This window comes from Hyla sarda, chromosome 12 (genome assembly GCF_029499605.1).
Source record: "Hyla sarda isolate aHylSar1 chromosome 12, aHylSar1.hap1, whole genome shotgun sequence".
Taxonomy (NCBI): Eukaryota; Metazoa; Chordata; class Amphibia; order Anura; family Hylidae; genus Hyla; species Hyla sarda.
In genome coordinates, this window is record NC_079200.1 from 500,818 (window position 1) to 523,383 (window position 22,566).

Sequence of the window (22,566 nt, forward strand, 5' to 3'; positions counted from 1 at the left end):
CAGGTATGGAGGGGGCACCATAAGGGGCAGGTATGGAGGGGGAACCATAAGGGGCAGGTATGGAGGGGGAACCATAAAGGGCAGGTATGGAGGGGGCACCATAAGGGGCAGGTATGGAGGGGGCACCATAAGGGGCAGGTATGGAGGGGGCACCATAAGGGGCAGGTATGGAGGGGGCACCATAAGGGGCAGGTATGGAGGGGGCACCATAAAGGGCAGGTATGGAGGGGGCACCATAAAGGGCAGGTATGGAGGGGGCACCATAAAGGGCAGGTATGGAGGGGGCACCATAAAGGGCAGGTATGGAGGGGGCACCATAAAGGGCAGGAATGGAGGGGGCACCATAAAGGGCAGGTATGGACCATAAAGGGCAGGTATGGAGGGGGCACAATAAAGGCAAGTATGGAGGGGGCACCATAAAGGGCAGGTATGGAGGGGGCACCATAAGGGGCAGGTATGGAGGGGGCACCATAAGGGGCAGGTATGGAGGGGGCACCATAAGGGGCAGGTATGGAGGGGGCACCATAAAGGGCAGGTATGGAGGGGGCACCATAAGGGGCAGGTATGGAGGGGGCACCATAAGGGGCAGGTATGGAGGGGGCACCATAAGGGGCAGGTATGGAGGGGGCACCATAAGGGGCAGGTATGGAGGGGGCACCATAAGGGGCAGGTATGGAGGGGGCACCATAAAGGGCAGGTATGGGAGGTTGGCACCATAAGGGGCAGGTATGGGGGCGCGCCATAACACCCCCCATCCTCCCCGCAGAATCTCACCTATCAGAGAGTTGAGGGAGGAGTAGGAGCTGACTCTTCTCATCTTGTCAATGGTGTCGAAGGACAGGATGTACTCCTCGTTGTCCGGGCTCCCGAGAGTGCTGCTTGCGCTGCTGCTGGTGCTGAGGTTCCCGGGAGAGAAAACTGCAGGCCCTCCACCTGAAAGAAGACCCCTTAAATAACATAAGCAATAAGTGGTTGCAGACAGTACCGTATGGGCCATGGCGGCCATCTTACCTTCTTCAGTCAGACTGAGGTTCTGTAATGACTTGTTTAGGTTTCTCGGGGTGCTCACTGCCCGGATGTTCCCATAAGAGCTGACGGATCGGAGGCGAGGGGTGCTGGGAGCCTCCCGCACCGGGATCAGGTTGCCGGCCTCTGAAAACATCATCAGGACAGTGAGAAATAACACGTTAGAAAGCGTTGGGGGGGGGGAGGTGCTCTCACCGGCAGTATAATTATATTCGGCCCAAACATTTCCAACCGGAGTGCCACAAGAGGGAGGCAGAGAGTCGCAGAAGTCGGGTGGGGATGATGGGGCCAGACGAGCAGATCACCGGCCTCTAGTGACGCTGCCTACAGCCACTAGAGGCCGGAAAAATCCCTTCCTCCAGGACGTCATCCTCATTGTGCGCATCCCAAAGGTAGAGTGACCTAAAGATGGTGGTGATTGTGAGGGAGGGGGGGGGGGGGAGGTTCTTCTTTTAAAGGAGAACTCCAGAATATAAAAATTTTCCCCCATACTGCCGGCAGTAAAAAAAATAAAGATGTACATACCTTCCTTCGCTCCCCCGAGGCCTCTAGTAACCGGCTCCGGTCTCTGCCGCGATCTTCTTCATGGTTGCTGGTGGTCGGCGAATCATACTGCGCTCAGCCAATCACCGTCCGCAACGAAGTCCCGACTCCGCCGGTGATAGGCTGAGCGACAGTGTGATGTTTTCGGCCCCGGCAGCAGGTACCGGTGTAGTGAGGAATTTTCTGTCCTGAAGCGATCTCACACTGCCGCTCAGCCTATTGCCGGGCGAGTCGGGACTTTGTTGCGGCCGGTGATTGGCTGAACGCAGCGTGACTCGCCCACCACCGGCAACCAGGAAGAGGATCACTGCGGAGACTGGAGCCGGTTACCGGAGGAGCGAAGGAAGGTATGTACATCTTTATTTTTTTTCTGCTGGCAGTATGGGGGACAATTTTTATATTCTGGAGTTCTCCTTTAAGGTGCGAGCTACCTACAGAGTGTAAGCTAACCAATGTGGTTACAAGGGTCCTACCTACAGGGGGGCTTATATATAAGGGGCAAACTACCTAATAATAGGGGATACATTTTAAAGTACTGGAGTACCCCTTTAAGGGAACCCATTCACATCAACAAGCTGCCCACCTAATGCTCAGACACGTTGGGTCCCCCAGAGGACAGATGACCCCTCTATTACCTGGAGACTCGCGGTGTGCAGTCGATGTGACCGCAGGTAGACACTCACCCATGGCGGCTGGTGACGGCAGGTGGTAATTCTTCTCCTCCTCTATGAACTGCAGCGCCACCGTGCAGAAATTACTCTCATACTGAACAACTAAGTGACTGAGAGCGACAACCAGCTCCTGCAAGAGAGACCGCCGGACAGGTGAGAGGAGCGGACCACCAGTAATCAGCTGACATCTTATAGTGGCGATACCCCAACTCATAGGACAAGGACAGAAGACACCACGTACAACTTCCTGTCTGTAATGGTGACACGGAAGGCACTGGGGCAATGATCTCCAAACTGTGGACCTTGAGATTGGCTGTCCGAGCATGCTGAGAATTGTAGTTTTGCAAAAGGGAAGCCTTGATTTACCTTTCAGGGTCAGTGTGGATCCTTTGGAGGAGGCAGACAGATGTTTGGGAGCTGGGAGTAGTAGTTTTGCCCTATCTGGAAGTCCATATTTTGAACTGGCACCGTCCCACCACCTTGTCCTACACACAACGTTCTCACTCGCCCCCATAGACACCTACCTTGCGGACCATGGCACTGCCGTCATTGAGGAGTTGCGCCAACATCATGGCCACATTGTGATCTATTGTGGTGGAGTGGTCCGTCCTCTCCCCAGAGTTCCCCACAAAGGTCCCAAGAGCAAAAACCGCGGCACAGCGAACCTGAGGATAATGAGAAATCTGTCAGTGACCTGACACTTATAGGTGTAAGGACCTCCCCCCAGACTCCGCGCCATTCTTGTCTGTCCGTCTTATCTGGTAATTAAATTCATTTGCTGAAAAGGGAGAAAAGAAAAAAAACTGCTAATACGAAAAAAAACTAAATAAATAAAAGCTAATATAAAAAAGGAAAAAAAAACAAAGCTAATATAAGAACCCAAAAAACTAACAAAAAAACCCCTGAACTAATATAGAACAGAAAAAACTAAAGCAAAAGCTAATAGAAAAGAAAAGAAAAAAAAAAACAGCTAATATAAAACTAAAAAAAAAAAAAAAAAACAGAGCTAATATAGAAAAGAAAAAAAAAACAAAAAAACAGAGCTAATATAGAAAAGAAAAAAAAACAGCTAATATAGATAAGAAAAAAAAAGATAAAAAATAAATAAATAAAAAAACAGCTAATATAGAAAAAAAACAAAAAAAAACAGAGCTAATATAGAAAAGAAAAAACAAAAAAAAAAAAAACAGAGCTAATATAGAAAAATAAATAAATAAATAAACCAGAGCTAATATAGAAAAAAAAAACAAACAGCTAATATAGATAAGAAAAAAAAAATAAAAAATAAATAAATAAAAAAACAGCTACGGTAATATAGAAAAAAAACAAAAAAAAACAGAGCTAATATAGAAAAGAAAAAACAAAAAAAAAAAAACAGAGCTAATATAGAAAAATAAAAATAAACCAGAGCTAATATAGAAAAAAAACTGCTAATATAGATAAGAAAAACTAAAAAAAAACAAAAAAAAAAAACAGAGCTAATATAGAAAAGAAAAAAGAAAAAAAACAGAGCTAATATAGAAAATAAAAAAAAAAACAAGAAAAAAACCCAAGAGCTAATATAGAAAATAAAAAAAAAAATACAGAGCTGATGTAGAAAATAAAAAAATAAAAAAAATACAGAGCTAATATAGAAAAATAAAAAAAACAGAGCTAATATAGAAAGAAAAAAAACAGAGCTAATATAGAAAAAAAACTGAGCTAATATAGAAAAAAAAACAGAGCTAATATAGAAAAAAAACAGAGCTAATATAGAAAAAAAACAGAGCTAATATAGAAAAAAAACTGAGCTAATGTAGAAAAATAAAAATAAACCAGAGCTAATATAGAAAAAAAACTGCTAATATAGATAAGAAAAACTAAAAAAAAAACAAAAAAAAAAAAAACAGAGCTAATATAGAAAAGAAAAAAGAAAAAAAAACAGAGCTAATATAGAAAAAAAACAGAGCTAATATAGAAAAAAAACAGAGCTAATATAGGAAAATAAAAAAAAACAGAGCTAATGTAGAAAAATAAACAGAGCTAATATAGAAAGAAAAAACAGAGCTAATATAGAAAGAAAAAAAGAGGGCTTAAAAAAACTAGCTAATATAGGAAAGAAAAAAACAACAAAAACAGCTAATTAAGGAAAGAAAAAAACAACAAAAACAAAAAAAAACAGCTAATATAGGAAAGAAAACAAAAAACTAAACAAAAAACTAAACAAAAAACAGAGCTAATTAAGGAAAGAAAAAAACAAAACAAAAGAAAGCTGATATATATGAAACAGCTAATATAGAAAAGGAAAAAAAACATACAAATGTTAATCATTAAGCTCAGTGAGGTAAAACAACTTGGTTGGACCTGAGCTGCAATCCCACACACATCCTGAGGACAGAGGTGGCGCAGTTAGTGCGGGTGACGCTCATCAGGTGGTGACATTATAGATGCAGCAATTCCTGATAGATCACTAAAAATCTGAATATGTAAATGAGGGTCTTGGTGCACTGAGGGCGGTCCCTAAACATAGAGAGAACTGGTTCTTCCTCCTAGTTGATCCCTGATTCACGCCCCTAATGAATATTCATACTCTCCCTCCTGCTTTATGTAAAGAGATCACGCGCATGCGCGCACTAACATACCAGCTATGACTATCACCGTGCATGCGCAGGGTTTCTGCATATGGAAGCTTAGATCCTGCTCATATCTGCACATTTCTCCAGCATGGCGGCCAGGCTCATCACTGCACGTGGAGCTTTATACTAAGATCCCGCACGTGCACACAAATCTCCAGCATGGCGGCCAGGCTCATCACTGCACATGGAGCTTTATACTAAGATCCCGCACGTGCGCACACAAATATGCAGCATGGCGGCCAGGCTCATCACTGCACATGGAACTTTATACTAAGATCCCGCACGTGCACACAAATCTGCAGCATGGCGGCCAGGCTCATCACTGCACATGGAGCTTTATACTAAGATCCCGCACGTGCACACAAATCTGCAGCATGGCGGCCAGGCTCATCACTGCACATGGAACTTTATACTAAGATCCCGCACGTGCACACAAATCTGCAGCATGGCGGCCAGGCTCATCACTGCACATGGAGCTTTATACTAAGATCCCGCACACAAATCTGCAGCATGGCCGCCAGGCTCATCACTGCACATGGAGCTTTATACTAAGATCCTGCACGTGCGCACACAAATCTCCAGCATGGCGGCCAGGCTCATCACTGCACGTGGAGCTTTATACTAAGATCCAGCACGTGCACACAAATCTCCAGCATGGCGGCCAAGCTCATCACTGCACGTGGAGCTTTATACTAAGATCCCGCACGTGCACACAAATCTCCAGCATGGCCGCCAGGCTCATCACTGCACATGGAACTTTATACTAAGATCCTGCACGTGCACACAAATCTCCAGCATGGCGGCCAGGCTCATCACTGCACATGGAGCTTTATACTAAGATCCCGCACGTGCACACAAATCTGCAGCATGGCGGCCAGGCTCATCACTGCACGTGGAGCTTTATACTAAGATCCCGCACGTGCACACAAATCTCCAGCATGGCCGCCAGGCTCATCACTGCACATGGAGCTTTATACTAAGATCCCGCACGTGCACACAAATCTGCAGCATGGCGGCCAGGCTCATCACTGCACGTGGAGCTTTATACTAAGATCCCGCACGTGCGCACACAAATCTGCAGCATGGCGGCCAGGCTCATCACTGCACGTGGAGCTTTATACTAAGATCCCGCACGTGCGCACACAAATCTGCAGCATGGCGGCCAGGCTCATCACTGCACGTGGAGCTTTATACTAAGATCCCGCACGTGCGCACACAAATCTCCAGCATGGCGGCCAGGCTCATCACTGCACGTGGAGCTTTATACTAAGATCCAGCACGTGCACACAAATCTCCAGCATGGCGGCCAGGCTCATCAATGCACATGGAGCTTTATACTAAGATCCCGCACGTGCACACAAATCTCCAGCATGGCGGCCAGGCTCATCACTGCACATGGAGCTTTATACTAAGATCCCGCACGTGCACACAAATCTGCAGCATGGCCGCCAGGCTCATCACTGCACGTGGAGCTTTATACTAAGATCCCGCACGTGCACACAAATCTCCAGCATGGCCGCCAGGCTCATCACTGCACGTGGAGCTTTATACTAAGATCCCGCACGTGCACACAAATCTGCAGCATGGCGGCCAGGCTCATCACTGCACGTGGAGCTTTATACTAAGATCCCGCACGTGCACACAAATCTCCAGCATGGCCGCCAGGCTCATCACTGCACATGGAGCTTTATACTAAGATCCCGCACGTGCACACAAATCTCCAGCATGGCGGCCAGGCTCATCACTGCACATGGAGCTTTATACTAAGATCCCGCACGTGCACACAAATCTGCAGCATGGCGGCCAGGCTCATCATTGCACATGGAGCTTTATACTAAGATCCCGCACGTGCACACAAATCTGCAGCATGGCGGCCAGGCTCATCACTGCACATGGAGCTTTATACTAAGATCCCGCACGTGCACACAAATCTGCAGCATGGCCGCCAGGCTCATCACTGCACGTGGAGCTTTATACTAAGATCCCGCACGTGCGCACACAAATCTCCAGCATGGCCGCCAGGCTCATCACTGCACGTGGAGCTTTATACTAAGATCCTGCACGTGCGCACACAAATCTCCAGCATGGCCGCCAGGCTCATCACTGCACGTGGAGCTTTATACTAAGATCCCGCACGGTGCGCACACAAATCTCCAGCATGGCGGCCAGGCTCATCACTGCACGTGGAGCTTTATACTAAGATCCCGCACGTGCACACAAATCTGCAGCATGGCGGCCAGGCTCATCACTGCACGTGGAGTTTTATACTAAGATCCCGCACGTGCGCACACATTTCTCCAGCATGGCGGCCAGGCTCATCACTGCACGTGGAGCTTTATACTAAGATCCCGCACGTGCACACAAATCTCCAGCATGGCGGCCAGGCTCATCACTGCACGTGGAGCTTTATACTAAGATCCTGCACGTGCACACAAATCTGCAGCATGGCGGCCAGGCTCATCACTGCACGTGGAGCTTTATACTAAGATCCCGCACGTGCGCACAAATCTGCAGCATGGCGGCCAGGCTCCTCACTGCACATGGAGCTTTATACTAAGATCCCGCACGTGCACACAAATCTGCAGCATGGCGGCCAGGCTCATCACTGCACATGGAGCTTTATACTAAGATCCCGCACGTGCGCACACAAATCTGCAGCATGGCCGCCAGGCTCATCACTGCACGTGGAGCTTTATACTAAGATCCTGCACGTGCGCACACAAATCTCCAGCATGGCGGCCAGGCTCATCACTGCACGTGGAGCTTTATACTAAGATCCTGCACGTGCGCACACAAATCTGCAGCATGGCGGCCAGGCTCATCACTGCACGTGGAGCTTTATACTAAGATCCCGCACGTGCACACAAATCTCCAGCATGGCGGCCAGGCTCATCACTGCACGTGGAGCTTTATACTAAGATCCCGCACGTGCACACAAATCTCCAGCATGGCCGCCAGGCTCATCACTGCACGTGGAGCTTTATACTAAGATCCCGCACGTGCACACAAATCTGCAGCATGGCCGCCAGGCTCATCACTGCACGTGGAGCTTTATACTAAGATCCCGCACGTGCACACAAATCTGCAGCATGGCCGCCAGGCTCATCACTGCACGTGGAGCTTTATACTAAGATCCCGCACGTGCGCACACAAATCTCCAGCATGGCGGCCAGGCTCATCATTGCACATGGAGCTTTATACTAAGATCCCGCACGTGCACACAAATCTGCAGCATGGCGGCCAGGCTCATCACTGCACGTGGAGCTTTATACTAAGATCCCGCACGTGCACACAAATCTGCAGCATGGCGGCCAGGCTCATCACTGCACGTGGAGCTTTATACTAAGATCCCGCACGTGCACACAAATCTGCAGCATGGCGGCCAGGCTCATCACTGCACATGGAGCTTTATACTAAGATCCCGCACGTGCGCACACAAATCTGCAGCATGGCGGCCAGGCTCATCACTGCACATGGAGCTTTATACTAAGATCCCGCACGTGCACACAAATCTCCAGCATGGCGGCCAAGCTCATCACTGCACGTGGAGCTTTATACTAAGATCCCGCACGTGCACACAAATCTGCAGCATGGCGGCCAGGCTCATCACTGCACATGGAGCTTTATACTAAGATCCTGCACGTGCACACAAATCTCCAGCATGGCCGCCAGGCTCATCACTGCACATGGAGCTTTATACTAAGATCCAGCACGTGCACACAAATCTCCAGCATGGCGGCCAGGCTCATCACTGCACATGGAGCTTTATACTAAGATCCCGCACGTGCACACAAATCTCCAGCATGGCGGCCAAGCTCATCACTGCACATGGAGCTTTATACTAAGATCCCGCACGTGCACACAAATCTCCAGCATGGCGGCCAAGCTCATCACTGCACGTGGAGCTTTATACTAAGATCCCGCACGTGCACACAAATCTCCAGCATGGCCGCCAGGCTCATCACTGCACGTGGAGCTTTATACTAAGATCCTGCACGTGCGCACACAAATCTGCAGCATGGCGGCCAGGCTCATCACTGCACGTGGAGCTTTATACTAAGATCCCGCACGTGCACACACAAATCTGCAGCATGGCGGCCAGGCTCATCACTGCACGTGGAGCTTTATACTAAGATCCCGCACGTGCACACAAATCTGCAGCATGGCGGCCAGGCTCATCACTGCACATGGAGCTTTATACTAAGATCCCGCACGTGCACACAAATCTCCAGCATGGCGGCCAGGCTCATCACTGCACATGGAGCTTTATACTAAGATCCCGCACGTGCACACAAATCTCCAGCATGGCGGCCAGGCTCATCACTGCACATGGAGCTTTATACTAAGATCCCGCACGTGCACACAAATCTGCAGCATGGCGGCCAGGCTCATCACTGCACATGGAACTTTATACTAAGATCCCGCACGTGCACACAAATCTGCAGCATGGCGGCCAGGCTCATCACTGCACATGGAGCTTTATACTAAGATCCCGCACACAAATCTGCAGCATGGCGGCCAGGCTCATCACTGCACATGGAGCTTTATACTAAGATCCCGCACGTGCGCACACAAATCTCCAGCATGGCGGCCAGGCTCATCACTGCACGTGGAGCTTTATACTAAGATCCCGCACGTGCACACAAATCTCCAGCATGGCCGCCAGGCTCATCACTGCACATGGAGCTTTATACTAAGATCCCGCACGTGCACACAAATCTCCAGCATGGCGGCCAGGCTCATCACTGCACATGGAGCTTTATACTAAGATCCCGCACGTGCACACAAATCTCCAGCATGGCGGCCAGGCTCATCACTGCACATGGAGCTTTATACTAAGATCCCGCACGTGCACACAAATCTCCAGCATGGCGGCCAGGCTCATCACTGCACATGGAGCTTTATACTAAGATCCCGCACGTGCGCACACAAATCTCCAGCATGGCGGCCAGGCTCATCACTGCACATGGAGCTTTATACTAAGATCCCGCACGTGCACACAAATCTGCAGCATGGCGGCCAGGCTCATCACTGCACATGGAGCTTTATACTAAGATCCTGCACGTGCGCACACAAATCTCCAGCATGGCCGCCAGGCTCATCACTGCACGTGGAGCTTTATACTAAGATCCTGCACGTGCGCACACAAATCTCCAGCATGGCCGCCAGGCTCATCACTGCACGTGGAGCTTTATACTAAGATCCCGCACGTGCGCACACAAATCTCCAGCATGGCGGCCAGGCTCATCACTGCACGTGGAGCTTTATACTAAGATCCCGCACGTGCACACAAATCTGCAGCATGGCGGCCAGGCTCATCACTGCACATGGAACTTTATACTAAGATCCCGCACGTGCACACAAATCTCCAGCATGGCGGCCAGGCTCATCACTGCACGTGGAGCTTTATACTAAGATCCCGCACGTGCACACAAATCTGCAGCATGGCGGCCAGGCTCATCACTGCACATGGAGCTTTATACTAAGATCCCGCACGTGCGCACACAAATCTGCAGCATGGCGGCCAGGCTCATCAATGCACATGGAGCTTTATACTAAGATCCCGCACGTGCACACAAATCTGCAGCATGGCGGCCAGGCTCATCACTGCACGTGGAGCTTTATACTAAGATCCCGCACGTGCGCACACAAATCTGCAGCATGGCGGCCAGGCTCATCACTGCACATGGAGCTTTATACTAAGATCCCGCACGTGCACACAAATCTCCAGCATGGCGGCCAAGCTCATCACTGCACGTGGAGCTTTATACTAAGATCCCGCACGTGCACACAAATCTGCAGCATGGCCGCCAGGCTCATCACTGCACGTGGAGCTTTATACTAAGATCCCGCACGTGCACACAAATCTCCAGCATGGCCGCCAGGCTCATCACTGCACGTGGAGCTTTATACTAAGATCCCGCACGTGCACACAAATCTGCAGCATGGCGGCCAGGCTCATCACTGCACATGGAGCTTTATACTAAGATCCCGCACGTGCACACAAATCTGCAGCATGGCGGCCAGGCTCATCACTGCACATGGAGCTTTATACTAAGATCCCGCACGTGCACACAAATCTGCAGCATGGCCACCAAGCTCATCATTGCACATGGAGCTTTATACTAAGATCCCGCACGTGCACACAAATCTCCAGCATGGCCGCCAGGCTCATCACTGCACGTGGAGCTTTATACTAAGATCCTGCACGTGCGCACACAAATCTGCAGCATGGCGGCCAGGCTCATCACTGCACGTGGAGCTTTATACTAAGATCCCGCACGTGCACACAAATCTCCAGCATGGCGGCCAGGCTCATCACTGCACATGGAGCTTTATACTAAGATCCCGCACGTGCACACAAATCTCCAGCATGGCGGCCAGGCTCATCACTGCACGTGGAGCTTTATACTAAGATCCCGCACGTGCACACAAATCTCCAGCATGGCGGCCAGGCTCATCACTGCACGTGGAGCTTTATACTAAGATCCCGCACGTGCACACAAATCTGCAGCATGGCGGCCAGGCTCATCACTGCACATGGAGCTTTATACTAAGATCCCGCACGTGCACACAAATCTCCAGCATGGCGGCCAGGCTCATCACTGCACATGGAGCTTTATACTAAGATCCCGCACGTGCACACAAATCTGCAGCATGGCGGCCAGGCTCATCACTGCACGTGGAGCTTTATACTAAGATCCCGCACGTGCACACAAATCTCCAGCATGGCGGCCAGGCTCATCACTGCACGTGGAGCTTTATACTAAGATCCCGCACGTGCACACAAATCTCCAGCATGGCGGCCAGGCTCATCACTGCACATGGAGCTTTATACTAAGATCCCGCACGTGCGCACACAAATTTCCAGCATGGCCGCCAGGCTCATCACTGCACGTGGAGCTTTATACCAAGATCCCGCACGTGCACACAAATCTCCAGCATGGCGGCCAGGCTCATCACTGCACATGGAGCTTTATACTAAGATCCCGCACGTGCACACAAATCTCCAGCATGGCGGCCAGGCTCATCACTGCACATGGAGCTTTATACTAAGATCCTGCACGTGCACACAAATCTCCAGCATGGCCGCCAGGCTCATCACTGCACATGGAGCTTTATACTAAGATCCCGCACGTGCACACAAATCTCCAGCATGGCGGCCAGGCTCATCACTGCACATGGAGCTTTATACTAAGATCCCGCACGTGCACACAAATCTGCAGCATGGCGGCCAGGCTCATCACTGCACATGGAGCTTTATACTAAGATCCCGCACGTGCACACAAATCTGCAGCATGGCGGCCAGGCTCATCACTGCACATGGAGCTTTATACTAAGATCCCGCACGTGCACACAAATCTGCAGCATGGCGGCCAGGCTCATCACTGCACATGGAGCTTTATACTAAGATCCAGCACGTGCACACAAATCTCCAGCATGGCCGCCAGGCTCATCACTGCACGTGGAGCTTTATACTAAGATCCTGCACGTGCGCACACAAATCTCCAGCATGGCCGCCAGGCTCATCACTGCACATGGAGCTTTATACTAAGATCCCGCACGTGCACACAAATCTCCAGCATGGCCGCCAGGCTCATCACTGCACATGGAGCTTTATACTAAGATCCCGCACGTGCACACAAATCTCCAGCATGGCGGCCAGGCTCATCACTGCACGTGGAGCTTTATACTAAGATCCCGCACGTGCACACAAATCTGCAGCATGGCGGCCAGGCTCATCACTGCACATGGAGCTTTATACTAAGATCCCGCACGTGCGCACACAAATCTCCAGCATGGCGGCCAGGCTCATCACTGCACATGGAGCTTTATACTAAGATCCCGCACGTGCACACAAATCTGCAGCATGGCGGCCAGGCTCATCACTGCACGTGGAGCTTTATACTAAGATCCCGCACGTGCACACAAATCTCCAGCATGGCCGCCAGGCTCATCACTGCACGTGGAGCTTTATACTAAGATCCCGCACGTGCACACAAATCTGCAGCATGGCGGCCAGGCTCATCACTGCACATGGAGCTTTATACTAAGATCCCGCACGTGCACACAAATCTCCAGCATGGCCGCCAGGCTCATCACTGCACGTGGAGCTTTATACTAAGATCCCGCACGTGCACACAAATCTGCAGCATGGCGGCCAGGCTCATCACTGCACGTGGAGCTTTATACTAAGATCCTGCACGTGCACACAAATCTCCAGCATGGCCGCCAGGCTCATCACTGCACGTGGAGCTTTATACTAAGATCCCGCACGTGCACACAAATCTGCAGCATGGCGGCCAGGCTCATCACTGCACGTGGAGCTTTATACTAAGATCCTGCACGTGCACACAAATCTCCAGCATGGCGGCCAGGCTCATCACTGCACGTGGAGCTTTATACTAAGATCCCGCACGTGCGCACACAAATCTGCAGCATGGCGGCCAGGCTCATCACTGCACATGGAGCTTTATACTAAGATCCCGCACGTGCACACAAATCTGCAGCATGGCGGCCAGGCTCATCACTGCACGTGGAGCTTTATACTAAGATCCCGCACGTGCACACAAATCTCCAGCATGGCGGCCAGGCTCATCACTGCACATGGAGCTTTATACTAAGATCCCGCACGTGCACACACAAATCTCCAGCATGGCGGCCAGGCTCATCACTGCACATGGAGCTTTATACTAAGATCCCGCACGTGCGCACACAAATCTCCAGCATGGCCGCCAGGCTCATCACTGCACGTGGAGCTTTATACTAAGATCCCGCACGTGCGCACACAAATCTCCAGCATGGCGGCCAGGCTCATCACTGCACATGGAGCTTTATACTAAGATCCCGCACGTGCGCACACAAATCTCCAGCATGGCGGCCAGGCTCATCACTGCACATGGAGCTTTATACTAAGATCCTGCACGTGCGCACACAAATATGCAGCATGGCGGCCAGGCTCATCACTGCACGTGGAGCTTTATACTAAGATCCCGCACGTGCACACAAATCTCCAGCATGGCCGCCAGGCTCATCACTGCACATGGAGCTTTATACTAAGATCCCGCACGTGCGCACACAAATCTCCAGCATGGCGGCCAGGCTCATCACTGCACGTGGAGCTTTATACTAAGATCCCGCACGTGCGCACAAATCTGCAGCATGGCGGCCAGGCTCATCACTGCACGTGGAGCTTTATACTAAGATCCCGCACGTGCACACAAATCTCCAGCATGGCGGCCAGGCTCATCACTGCACGTGGAGCTTTATACTAAGATCCCGCACGTGCACACAAATATGCAGCATGGCGGCCAGGCTCATCACTGCACGTGGAGCTTTATACTAAGATCCCGCACGTGCACACAAATCTCCAGCATGGCGGCCAGGCTCATCACTGCACGTGGAGCTTTATACTAAGATCCCGCACGTGCACACAAATCTCCAGCATGGCGGCCAGGCTCATCACTGCACGTGGAGCTTTATACTAAGATCCCGCACGTGCACACAAATCTGCAGCATGGCGGCCAGGCTCATCACTGCACGTGGAGCTTTATACTAAGATCCCGCACGTGCACACAAATCTGCAGCATGGCGGCCAGGCTCATCACTGCACGTGGAGCTTTATACTAAGATCCCGCACGTGCGCACACAAATCTGCAGCATGGCGGCCAGGCTCATCACTGCACATGGAGCTTTATACTAAGATCCTGCACGTGCACACAAATCTGCAGCATGGCCGCCAGGCTCATCACTGCACGTGGAGCTTTAGGCTGAGGTCCCGCGTGTGGGATGCCCTGACTATGCACACGCAGGATCTCAGCAGAAAGCAGCTATATACAGAGAGTATGAACATCCATTAGGGGGCGTTAATCAGGGACCTGCTAGGAAGAATAACCAGTGCACAATGTGTATAAGGAATGTCCCAAGTGCACCTCATCTATAAGGAACGCCCCCAGTGCACCTCATCTATAAGGAACGCCCCCCAGTGCACCTCATGTATAAGGAACACCCCCAGTGCACCTCATCTATAAGGAACGCCCCCCAGTGCACCTCATGTATAAGGAACGCCCCCAGTGCACCTCATCTATAAAGAATGCCCCCCAGTGCACCTCATGGATAAGGAACGCCCCCAGTGCACCTCATCTATAAGGAATGCCCCCAGTGCACCTCATCTATAAGGAATGCCCCCAGTGCACCTCATCTATAAGGAATGCCCCCAGTGCACCTCATCTATAAGGAATGCCCCCAGTGCACCTCATCTATAAGGAACGCCCCCCCAGTGCACCTCATGTATAAGGAACGCCCCCAGTGCACCTCATCTATAAAGAATGCCCCCCAGTGCACCTCATGTATAAGGAATGACCCCCAGTGCAACTCATTTATAAAGAATGCCCCCCCAGTGCACCTCATGTATAAGGAATGCCCCCAGTGCACCTCATCTATAAAGAATGCCCCCCCCAGTGCACCTCATGTATAAGGAATGTATCCAAGTGCACCTCATGTATAAGGAATGCCCCCCAGTGCACCTCATGTATAAGGAACACCCCCAGTGCACCTCATCTATAAAGAATGCCCCCAAGTGCACCTCATCTATAAGGAACGCCCCCCAGTGCAACTCATTTTTAAAGAATGCCCCCAGTGCACCTCATGTATAAGGAATGCCCCCAAGTGCACCTCATGTATAAGGAATGCCCCCAAGTGCACCTCATGTATAAAGAATGCCCCCCAATGCACCTCATGTATAAGGAATACCCCCCAATGCACCTCATGTATAAGGAACCGCCTCCAGTGCACCTCATGTATAAGGAACCCCCCCCAGTGCACCTCATGTATAAGGAACACCCCCAGTGCACCTCATGTATAAAGAATGCCCCCCAGTGCACCTCATGTATAAGGAATGCCCCCCAGTGCACCTCATCTATAAAGAATGCCCCCCAGTGCACCTCATGTATAAGGAACGCCCCCAGCGCACCTCATCTATAAAGAATGCCCCCCAGTGCACCTCATCTATAAAGAATGCCCCCCAGTGCACCTCATGTATAAGGAATGCCCCCAAGTGCACCTCATGTATAAGGAACGCCCCCCAGTGCACCTCATGTATAAGGAACGCCCCCCAGTGCACCTCATCTATAAAGAATGCCCCCAAGTGCACCTCATCTATAAGGAACGCCCCCCAGTGCAACTCATTTATAAAGAATGCCCCCCAGAGCACCTCATGTATAAGGAACGCCCCCAGTGCACCTCATCTATAAAGAATGCCCCCCAGTGCACCTCATGTATAAGGAATGCCCCCAAGTGCACCTCATGTATAAGGAACGCCCCCCAGTGCACCTCATGTATAAGGAACGCCCCCAGTGCACCTCATCTATAAAGAATGCCCCCAAGTGCACCTCATCTATAAGGAACGCCCCCCAGTGCAACTCATTTATAAAGAATGCCCCCCAGAGCACCTCATGTATAAGGAACGCCCCCAGTGCACCTCATCTATAAAGAATGCCCCCCAGTGCACCTCATGTATAAGGAATGCCCCCCAGTGCACCTCATGTATAAGGAACACCCCCAAGTGCACCTCATGTATAAGGAATGCCCCCCAATGCACCTCACGTATAAGGAATACCCCCAATGCACCTCATGTATAAGGAACGCCCCCAGTGCACCTCATGTATAAGGAACCCCCCCCAGTGCACCTCATGTATAAGGAACCCCCCCCAGTGCACCTCATGTATAAGGAACGCCCCCCAGTGCACCTCATGTATAAAAAATGCCCCCCAGTGCACCTCATGTATAAGGAATGCCCCCCAGTGCACCTCATCTATAAAGAATGCCCCCCAGTGCACCTCATGTATAAGGAACGCCCCCAGCGCACCTCATCTATAAGGAATGCCCCCCAGTGCACCTCATCTATAAAGAATGCCCCCCAGTGCACCTCATGTATAAGGAACGCCCCCAGTGCACCTCATGTATAAGGAACACCCCCAGTGCACCTCATCTATAAAGAATGCCCCTTAGTGCACCTCATGTATAAGGAACGCCCCCAGTGCACCTCATCTATAAAGAATGCCCCCAAGTGCACCTCATCTATAAGGAACGCCCCCCAGTGCAACTCATTTATAAAGAATGCCCCCCAGTGCACCTCATGTATAAGGAATGCCCCCAAGTGCACCTCATGTATAAGGAACACCCCCAAGTGCACCTCATGTATAAGGAATGCCCCCAATGCACCTCATGTATAAGGAATACCCCCCAATGCACCTCATGTATAAGGAATGCCTCCCAGTGCACCTCATGTATAAGGAACCCCCCCAGTGCACCTCATGTATAAGGAACGCCCCCCAGTGCAACTCATTTATAAAGAATGCCCCCCAGTGCACCTCATCTATAAGGAACGCCCCCCAGTGCAACTCATTTATAAAGAATGCCCCCAAGTGCACCTCATGTAAAAGGAACACCCCCAAGTGCACCTCATGTATAAGGAATGCCCCCCAATGCACCTCATGTATAAGGAATACCCCCCAATGCACCTCATGTATAAGGAATGCCTCCCAGTGCACCTCATGTATAAGGAACCCCCCCCCAGTGCACCTCATGTATAAGGAACACCCCCAGTGCACCTCATGTATAAGGAACACCCCCAGTGCACCTCATGTATAAAGAATGCCCCCCAGTGCACCTCATGTATAAGGAATGCCCCCCAGTGCACCTCATCTATAAAGAATGCCCCCCAGTGCACCTCATGTATAAGGAACGCCCCCAGCGCACCTCATCTATAAAGAATGCCCCCTAGTGCACCTCATGTATAAGGAACACCCCCAGTGCACCTCATGTATAAAGAATGCCCCCCAGTGCACCTCATCTATAAAGAATGCCCCCCAGTGCACCTCATCTATAAAGAATGCCCCCCAGTGCACCTCATGTATAAGGAATGCCCCCAAGTGCACCTCATGTATAAGGAACGCCCCCCCAGTGCACCTCATGTATAAGGAACGCCCCCAGTGCACCTCATCTATAAAGAATGCCCCCCAGTGCACCTCATCTATAAAGAATGCCCCCCAGTGCACCTCATCTATAAAGAATGCCCCCCAGTGCACCTCATGTATAAGGAACGCCCCCAGCGCACCTCATCTATAAAGAATGCCCCCCAGTGCACCTCATGTATAAGGAATGCCCCCAAGTGCACCTCATGTATAAGGAACGCCCCCCAGTGCACCACATGTATAAGGAACGCCCCCAAGTGCACCTCATGTATAAGGAATGCCTCCCAGTGCACCTCATGTATAAGGAATGCCCCCAGTGCACCTCATGTACAAGGAACGCCCCTAGTGCACCTCATGTATAAGGAACGCCCCCAAGTGCACCTCATGTATAAGGAACGCCCCCCCAGTGCACCTCATGTATAAAGAACGCCCTCTAGTGCACCTCATGTATAAGGAAAGCCCCCAAGTGAACCTCATGTATAAGGAACGCCCCACCAGTGCACCTCATGTATAAGGAACACCCCCAGTGCACCTCATGTATAAGGAACGCCCCCCAGTGCACCTCATGTATAAGGAACGCCCCCCAGTGCACCTCATGTATAAGGAACACCCCAGTGTACCTCATGTATAAGGAACGCTCCCAATACACCTCATGTATAAGGAACGCCCCCAGTGCACCTCATGTATAAGGAACGCCCCAGTGCACCTCATCTATAAAGAATGCCCCCCAGTGCACCTCATGTATAAGGAATGCCCCCCCAGTGCAACTCATTTATAAAGAATGCCCCCCAGTGCACCTCATGTATAAGGAATGCCCCCAGTGCACCTCATCTATAAAGAATGCCCCCCAGTGCACCTCATGTATAAGGAATGTCCCCAAGTGCACCTCATGTATAAGGAATGCCCCCCAGTGCACCTCATGTATAAGGAACACCCCCAGTGCACCTCATCTATAAAGAATGCCCCCTAGTGCACCTCATGTATAAGGAACGCCCCCAGTGCACCTCATCTATAAAGAATGCCCCCAAGTGCACCTCATCTATAAGGAACGCCCCCCAGTGCAACTCATTTATAAAGAATGCCCCCCAGTGCACCTCATGTATAAGGAACGCCCCCCAGTGCACCTCATGTATAAGGAACACCCCAGTGTACCTCATGTATAAGGAACGCTCCCAATGCACCTCATGTATAAGGAACGCCCCCAGTGCACCTCATGTATAAGGAACGCCCCAGTGCACCTCATCTATAAAGAATGCCCCCCAGTGCACCTCATGTATAAGGAATGCCCCCCCAGTGCAACTCATTTATAAAGAATGCCCCCCAGTGCACCTCATGTATAAGGAATGCCCCCAGTGCACCTCATCTATAAAGAATGCCCCCCAGTGCACCTCATGTATAAGGAATGTCCCCAAGTGCACCTCATGTATAAGGAATGCCCCCCAGTGCACCTCATGTATAAGGAACACCCCCAGTGCACCTCATCTATAAAGAATGCCCCCTAGTGCACCTCATGTATAAGGAACGCCCCCAGTGCACCTCATCTATAAAGAATGCCCCCAAGTGCACCTCATCTATAAGGAACGCCCCCCAGTGCAACTCATTTATAAAGAATGCCCCCCAGTGCACCTCATGTATAAGGAATGCCCCCAAGTGCACCTCATGTATAAGGAACACCCCCAAGTGCACCTCATGTATAAGGAATGCCCCCCAATGCACCTCATGTATAAGGAATACCCCCCAAATGCACCTCATGTATTAGGAATGCCTCCCAGTGCACCTCATGTATTAGGAATGCCTCCCAGTGCACCTCATGTATGAGGAACGCCTCCCAGTGCACCTCATGTATAAGGAACCCCCCCAGTGCACCTCATGTATAAAGAATGCCCCCAAGTGCACCTCATGTATAAGGAACGCCCCCAAGTGCACCTCTTGTATAAGGAACGCCCCCCAGTGCACCTCATGTATAAGGAACGCCCCCCAGTGCACCTCATGTATAAGGAACGCTCCCAGTGCACCTCATGTATAAGGAACGCTCCCCCAGTGCATCTCATGTATAAGGAACGCCCCCCAGTGCACCTCATGTATAAGGAACGCCCCCAGTGCACCTCATGTATAAGGAACGCCCCCCAGTGCACCTCATGTATAAGGAACGCCCCCCAGTGCACCTCATTTATAAGGAACGCCCCCCCAGTGCACCTCATGTATAAGGAACGCCCCCCAGTGCACCTCATGTATAAGGAATGCCCTCAAGTGCACCTCATCTATAAGGAACGCCCCCCAGTGTACCTCATGTATATGGAATGCCCCCAAGTGCACCTCATGTATAAGGAACGCCCCCCAGTGCACCTCATGTATAAGGAATGCCCCCAAATGCACCTCATCTATAAGGAACGCCCCCCAGTGCACCCCATGTATAAGGAACGCCCCCCAGTGCACCTCATGTGTAAGGAACGCCCCCAGTGCACCTCATGTATAAGGAATGCCCCCCAGTGCACCTCATGTATAAGGAACGCTCCCAGTGCACCTCATGTATAAGGAACGCCCCTGGTGCTGCAAGACCATCATTTATTTATTCAGATTTTTAGTGAGTGGTGGCACTAGAAAAATAAGGTTTTACCATCACGTATATCCAGGCGCCGCTGCTGTCAGATTCCTTTTACTGCTGTAATACCAGATGCTGCCGGTAGATGTGGGGGGCGCTGTGTCTGATTACAGGACTCACCTCAGGTATGGAGTCAGTCAGGAGGCTGTAAAGCTTTTCGTGGGCGCTGTCTCTCACACCGCACCAGCGCGCAGAGTCAAAGTTCTGCCAGATTCGGCCCAGACAGATGGCCACCCATTGGCGGAGTAGCGGGTGAGGGTCATTGAGTTGTTCCAGGCAAATGGCTATGAGGTTCCCCTGTAGACAGGCCTCCTGTGGGGGGGGGACACAGAGATATAATAAAGAGAGCGGCCGGCGGCTATGTAGGGGCCCTGAAGGGGTTAATGAGGGTCCCCTGTAGACAGGCCTCCTGTAGGGGGGACATAGAGATATTATAGGGAGTGTCTGGCAGCTTTATGGGGGGCCCTAACACGTTCCCCAGTGTGCAGTCACCTGACCGGTGTTGTAGTTGTTCACTATGACGGCCAGAATGAACGCGGTCATCGTACGGTGCTCGGCCTGAAAGACAAAGAAGAGGAGGTCAGAGACATTGGTGGTGGGGGGGGGGGGGGTCAGAGACATTGGGGAGGGGAGGTCAGAGACATTGGGGAGGGGAGGTCAGAGACATTGGGGAGCGGGGGGGGGGGGGGTCAGAGACATTGGGGAGGGGAGGTCAGAGACATTGGGGAGGGGAGGTCAGAGACATTGGGGAGGGGAGGTCAGAGACATTGTGGAGGGGGGGGTCAGAGACATTGGGGGGGGGGGTCAGAGACATTGGGGGGGGTCAGAGACATTGGGGGGGTCAGAGACATTGGGGAGGGGGGTGTCAGAGACATTGGGGGGGTCAGAGACATTGGGGGGGGTCAGAGACATTGGGGGGGGTCAGAGACATTGGGGGGGTCAGAGACATTGGGGGGGGGTCAGAGACATTGGGGGGGGGGTCAGAGACATTGGGGAGGGGAGGTCAGAGACATTGGGGAGGGGAGGTCAGAGACATTGAGGAGGGGAGGTCAGAGACATTGGGGAGGGGAGGTCAGAGACATTGGGGAGGGGAGGTCAGAGACATTGGGGAGGGGAGGTCAGAGACATTGGGGAGGTCAGAGACATTGGGGAGGGGGGTCAGAGACATTGGGGGGGGGGGGGCAGAGACATTGGGGGGGGATCAGATACATTGGGGAGGGGGTCAGAGACATTGGGGAGGTGAGGGGGGGGCAGAGACATTGGGGAGGGGAGGTCAGAGACATTGGGGAGGGGAGGTCAGACATTGGGGGGGGGGGGGTCAGAGACATTGGGGAGGGGGTCAGAGACATTGGGGAGGTGAGGGGGGGCAGAGACATTGGGGAGGGGAGGTCAGAGACATTGGGGAGGGGGGGTCAGAGACATTGGGGAGGGGGGGTCAGAGACATTGGGGAGGGGAGGTCAGAGACATTGGGGAGGGGAGGTCAGAGACATGGGGGGGGGTCAGAGACATTGGGGAGGGGGTCAGAGACATTGGGGAGGTGAGGGGGGGGCAGAGACATTGGGGAGGGGAGGTCAGAGACATTGGGGAGGGGGGGGGTCAGAGACATTGGGGAGGGGAGGTCAGAGACATTGGGGAGGTGAGGGGGGGGCAGAGACATTGGGGAGGGGAGGTCAGAGACATTGGGGAGGGGGGGTCAGAGACATTGGGGGGGGGTCAGAGACATTGGAGGGGGGAGGTCAGAAACATTGGGGAGGGGAGGGGGGGGGTCAGAGACATTGGGGAGGGGAGGGGGGTCAGAGACATTGGGGAGGGGAGGGGGGGTCAGAGACATTGGGGAGGGGGGGTCAGAGACTTTGGGGGGGGGTCAGAGACATTGGGGAGGTGAGGGGGGCAGAGACATTGGGGAGGGGGGGCAGAGACATAGGGGAGGGGAGGGGGGGTCAGACATTGGGGAGGGGAGGGGGGGTCAGAGAAATTGGGGAGGGGGGTCAGAGAAATTGGGGAGGGGGGGTCAAAGACATTGGGGAGGGGAGGTCAGAGGCATTGGGGAGGTCAGAGACATTGGGGAGGGGAGGTCAGAGACATTGGGGAGGGGAAGTCAGAGACATTGGGGAGGGGAAGTCAGAGACATTGG

General features: G+C 51.8%; 1 protein-coding gene across 1 annotated transcript in view; it reads right to left on the bottom strand.

Annotated features, from left to right (window-relative positions):
- LOC130296899 (regulatory-associated protein of mTOR-like) overlaps positions 1-21,009 on the bottom strand; it is a 46,693-nt gene extending 25,684 nt beyond the window's left edge. Inside the window, exons 1-6 of the mRNA XM_056548943.1 lie at positions 20,924-21,009; positions 20,552-20,743; positions 2,765-2,905; positions 2,253-2,370; positions 1,012-1,152; positions 775-933 (exon numbers count right to left, since the gene is read on the bottom strand). Coding sequence (XP_056404918.1) covers positions 775-933; positions 1,012-1,152; positions 2,253-2,370; positions 2,765-2,905; positions 20,552-20,743; positions 20,924-20,974 — 802 coding nt within the window. The 5' untranslated portion in view covers positions 20,975-21,009. The remainder of the gene's footprint in view (positions 1-774; positions 934-1,011; positions 1,153-2,252; positions 2,371-2,764; positions 2,906-20,551; positions 20,744-20,923) is intronic.
- Positions 21,010-22,566: the final 1,557 nt, after the last annotated feature.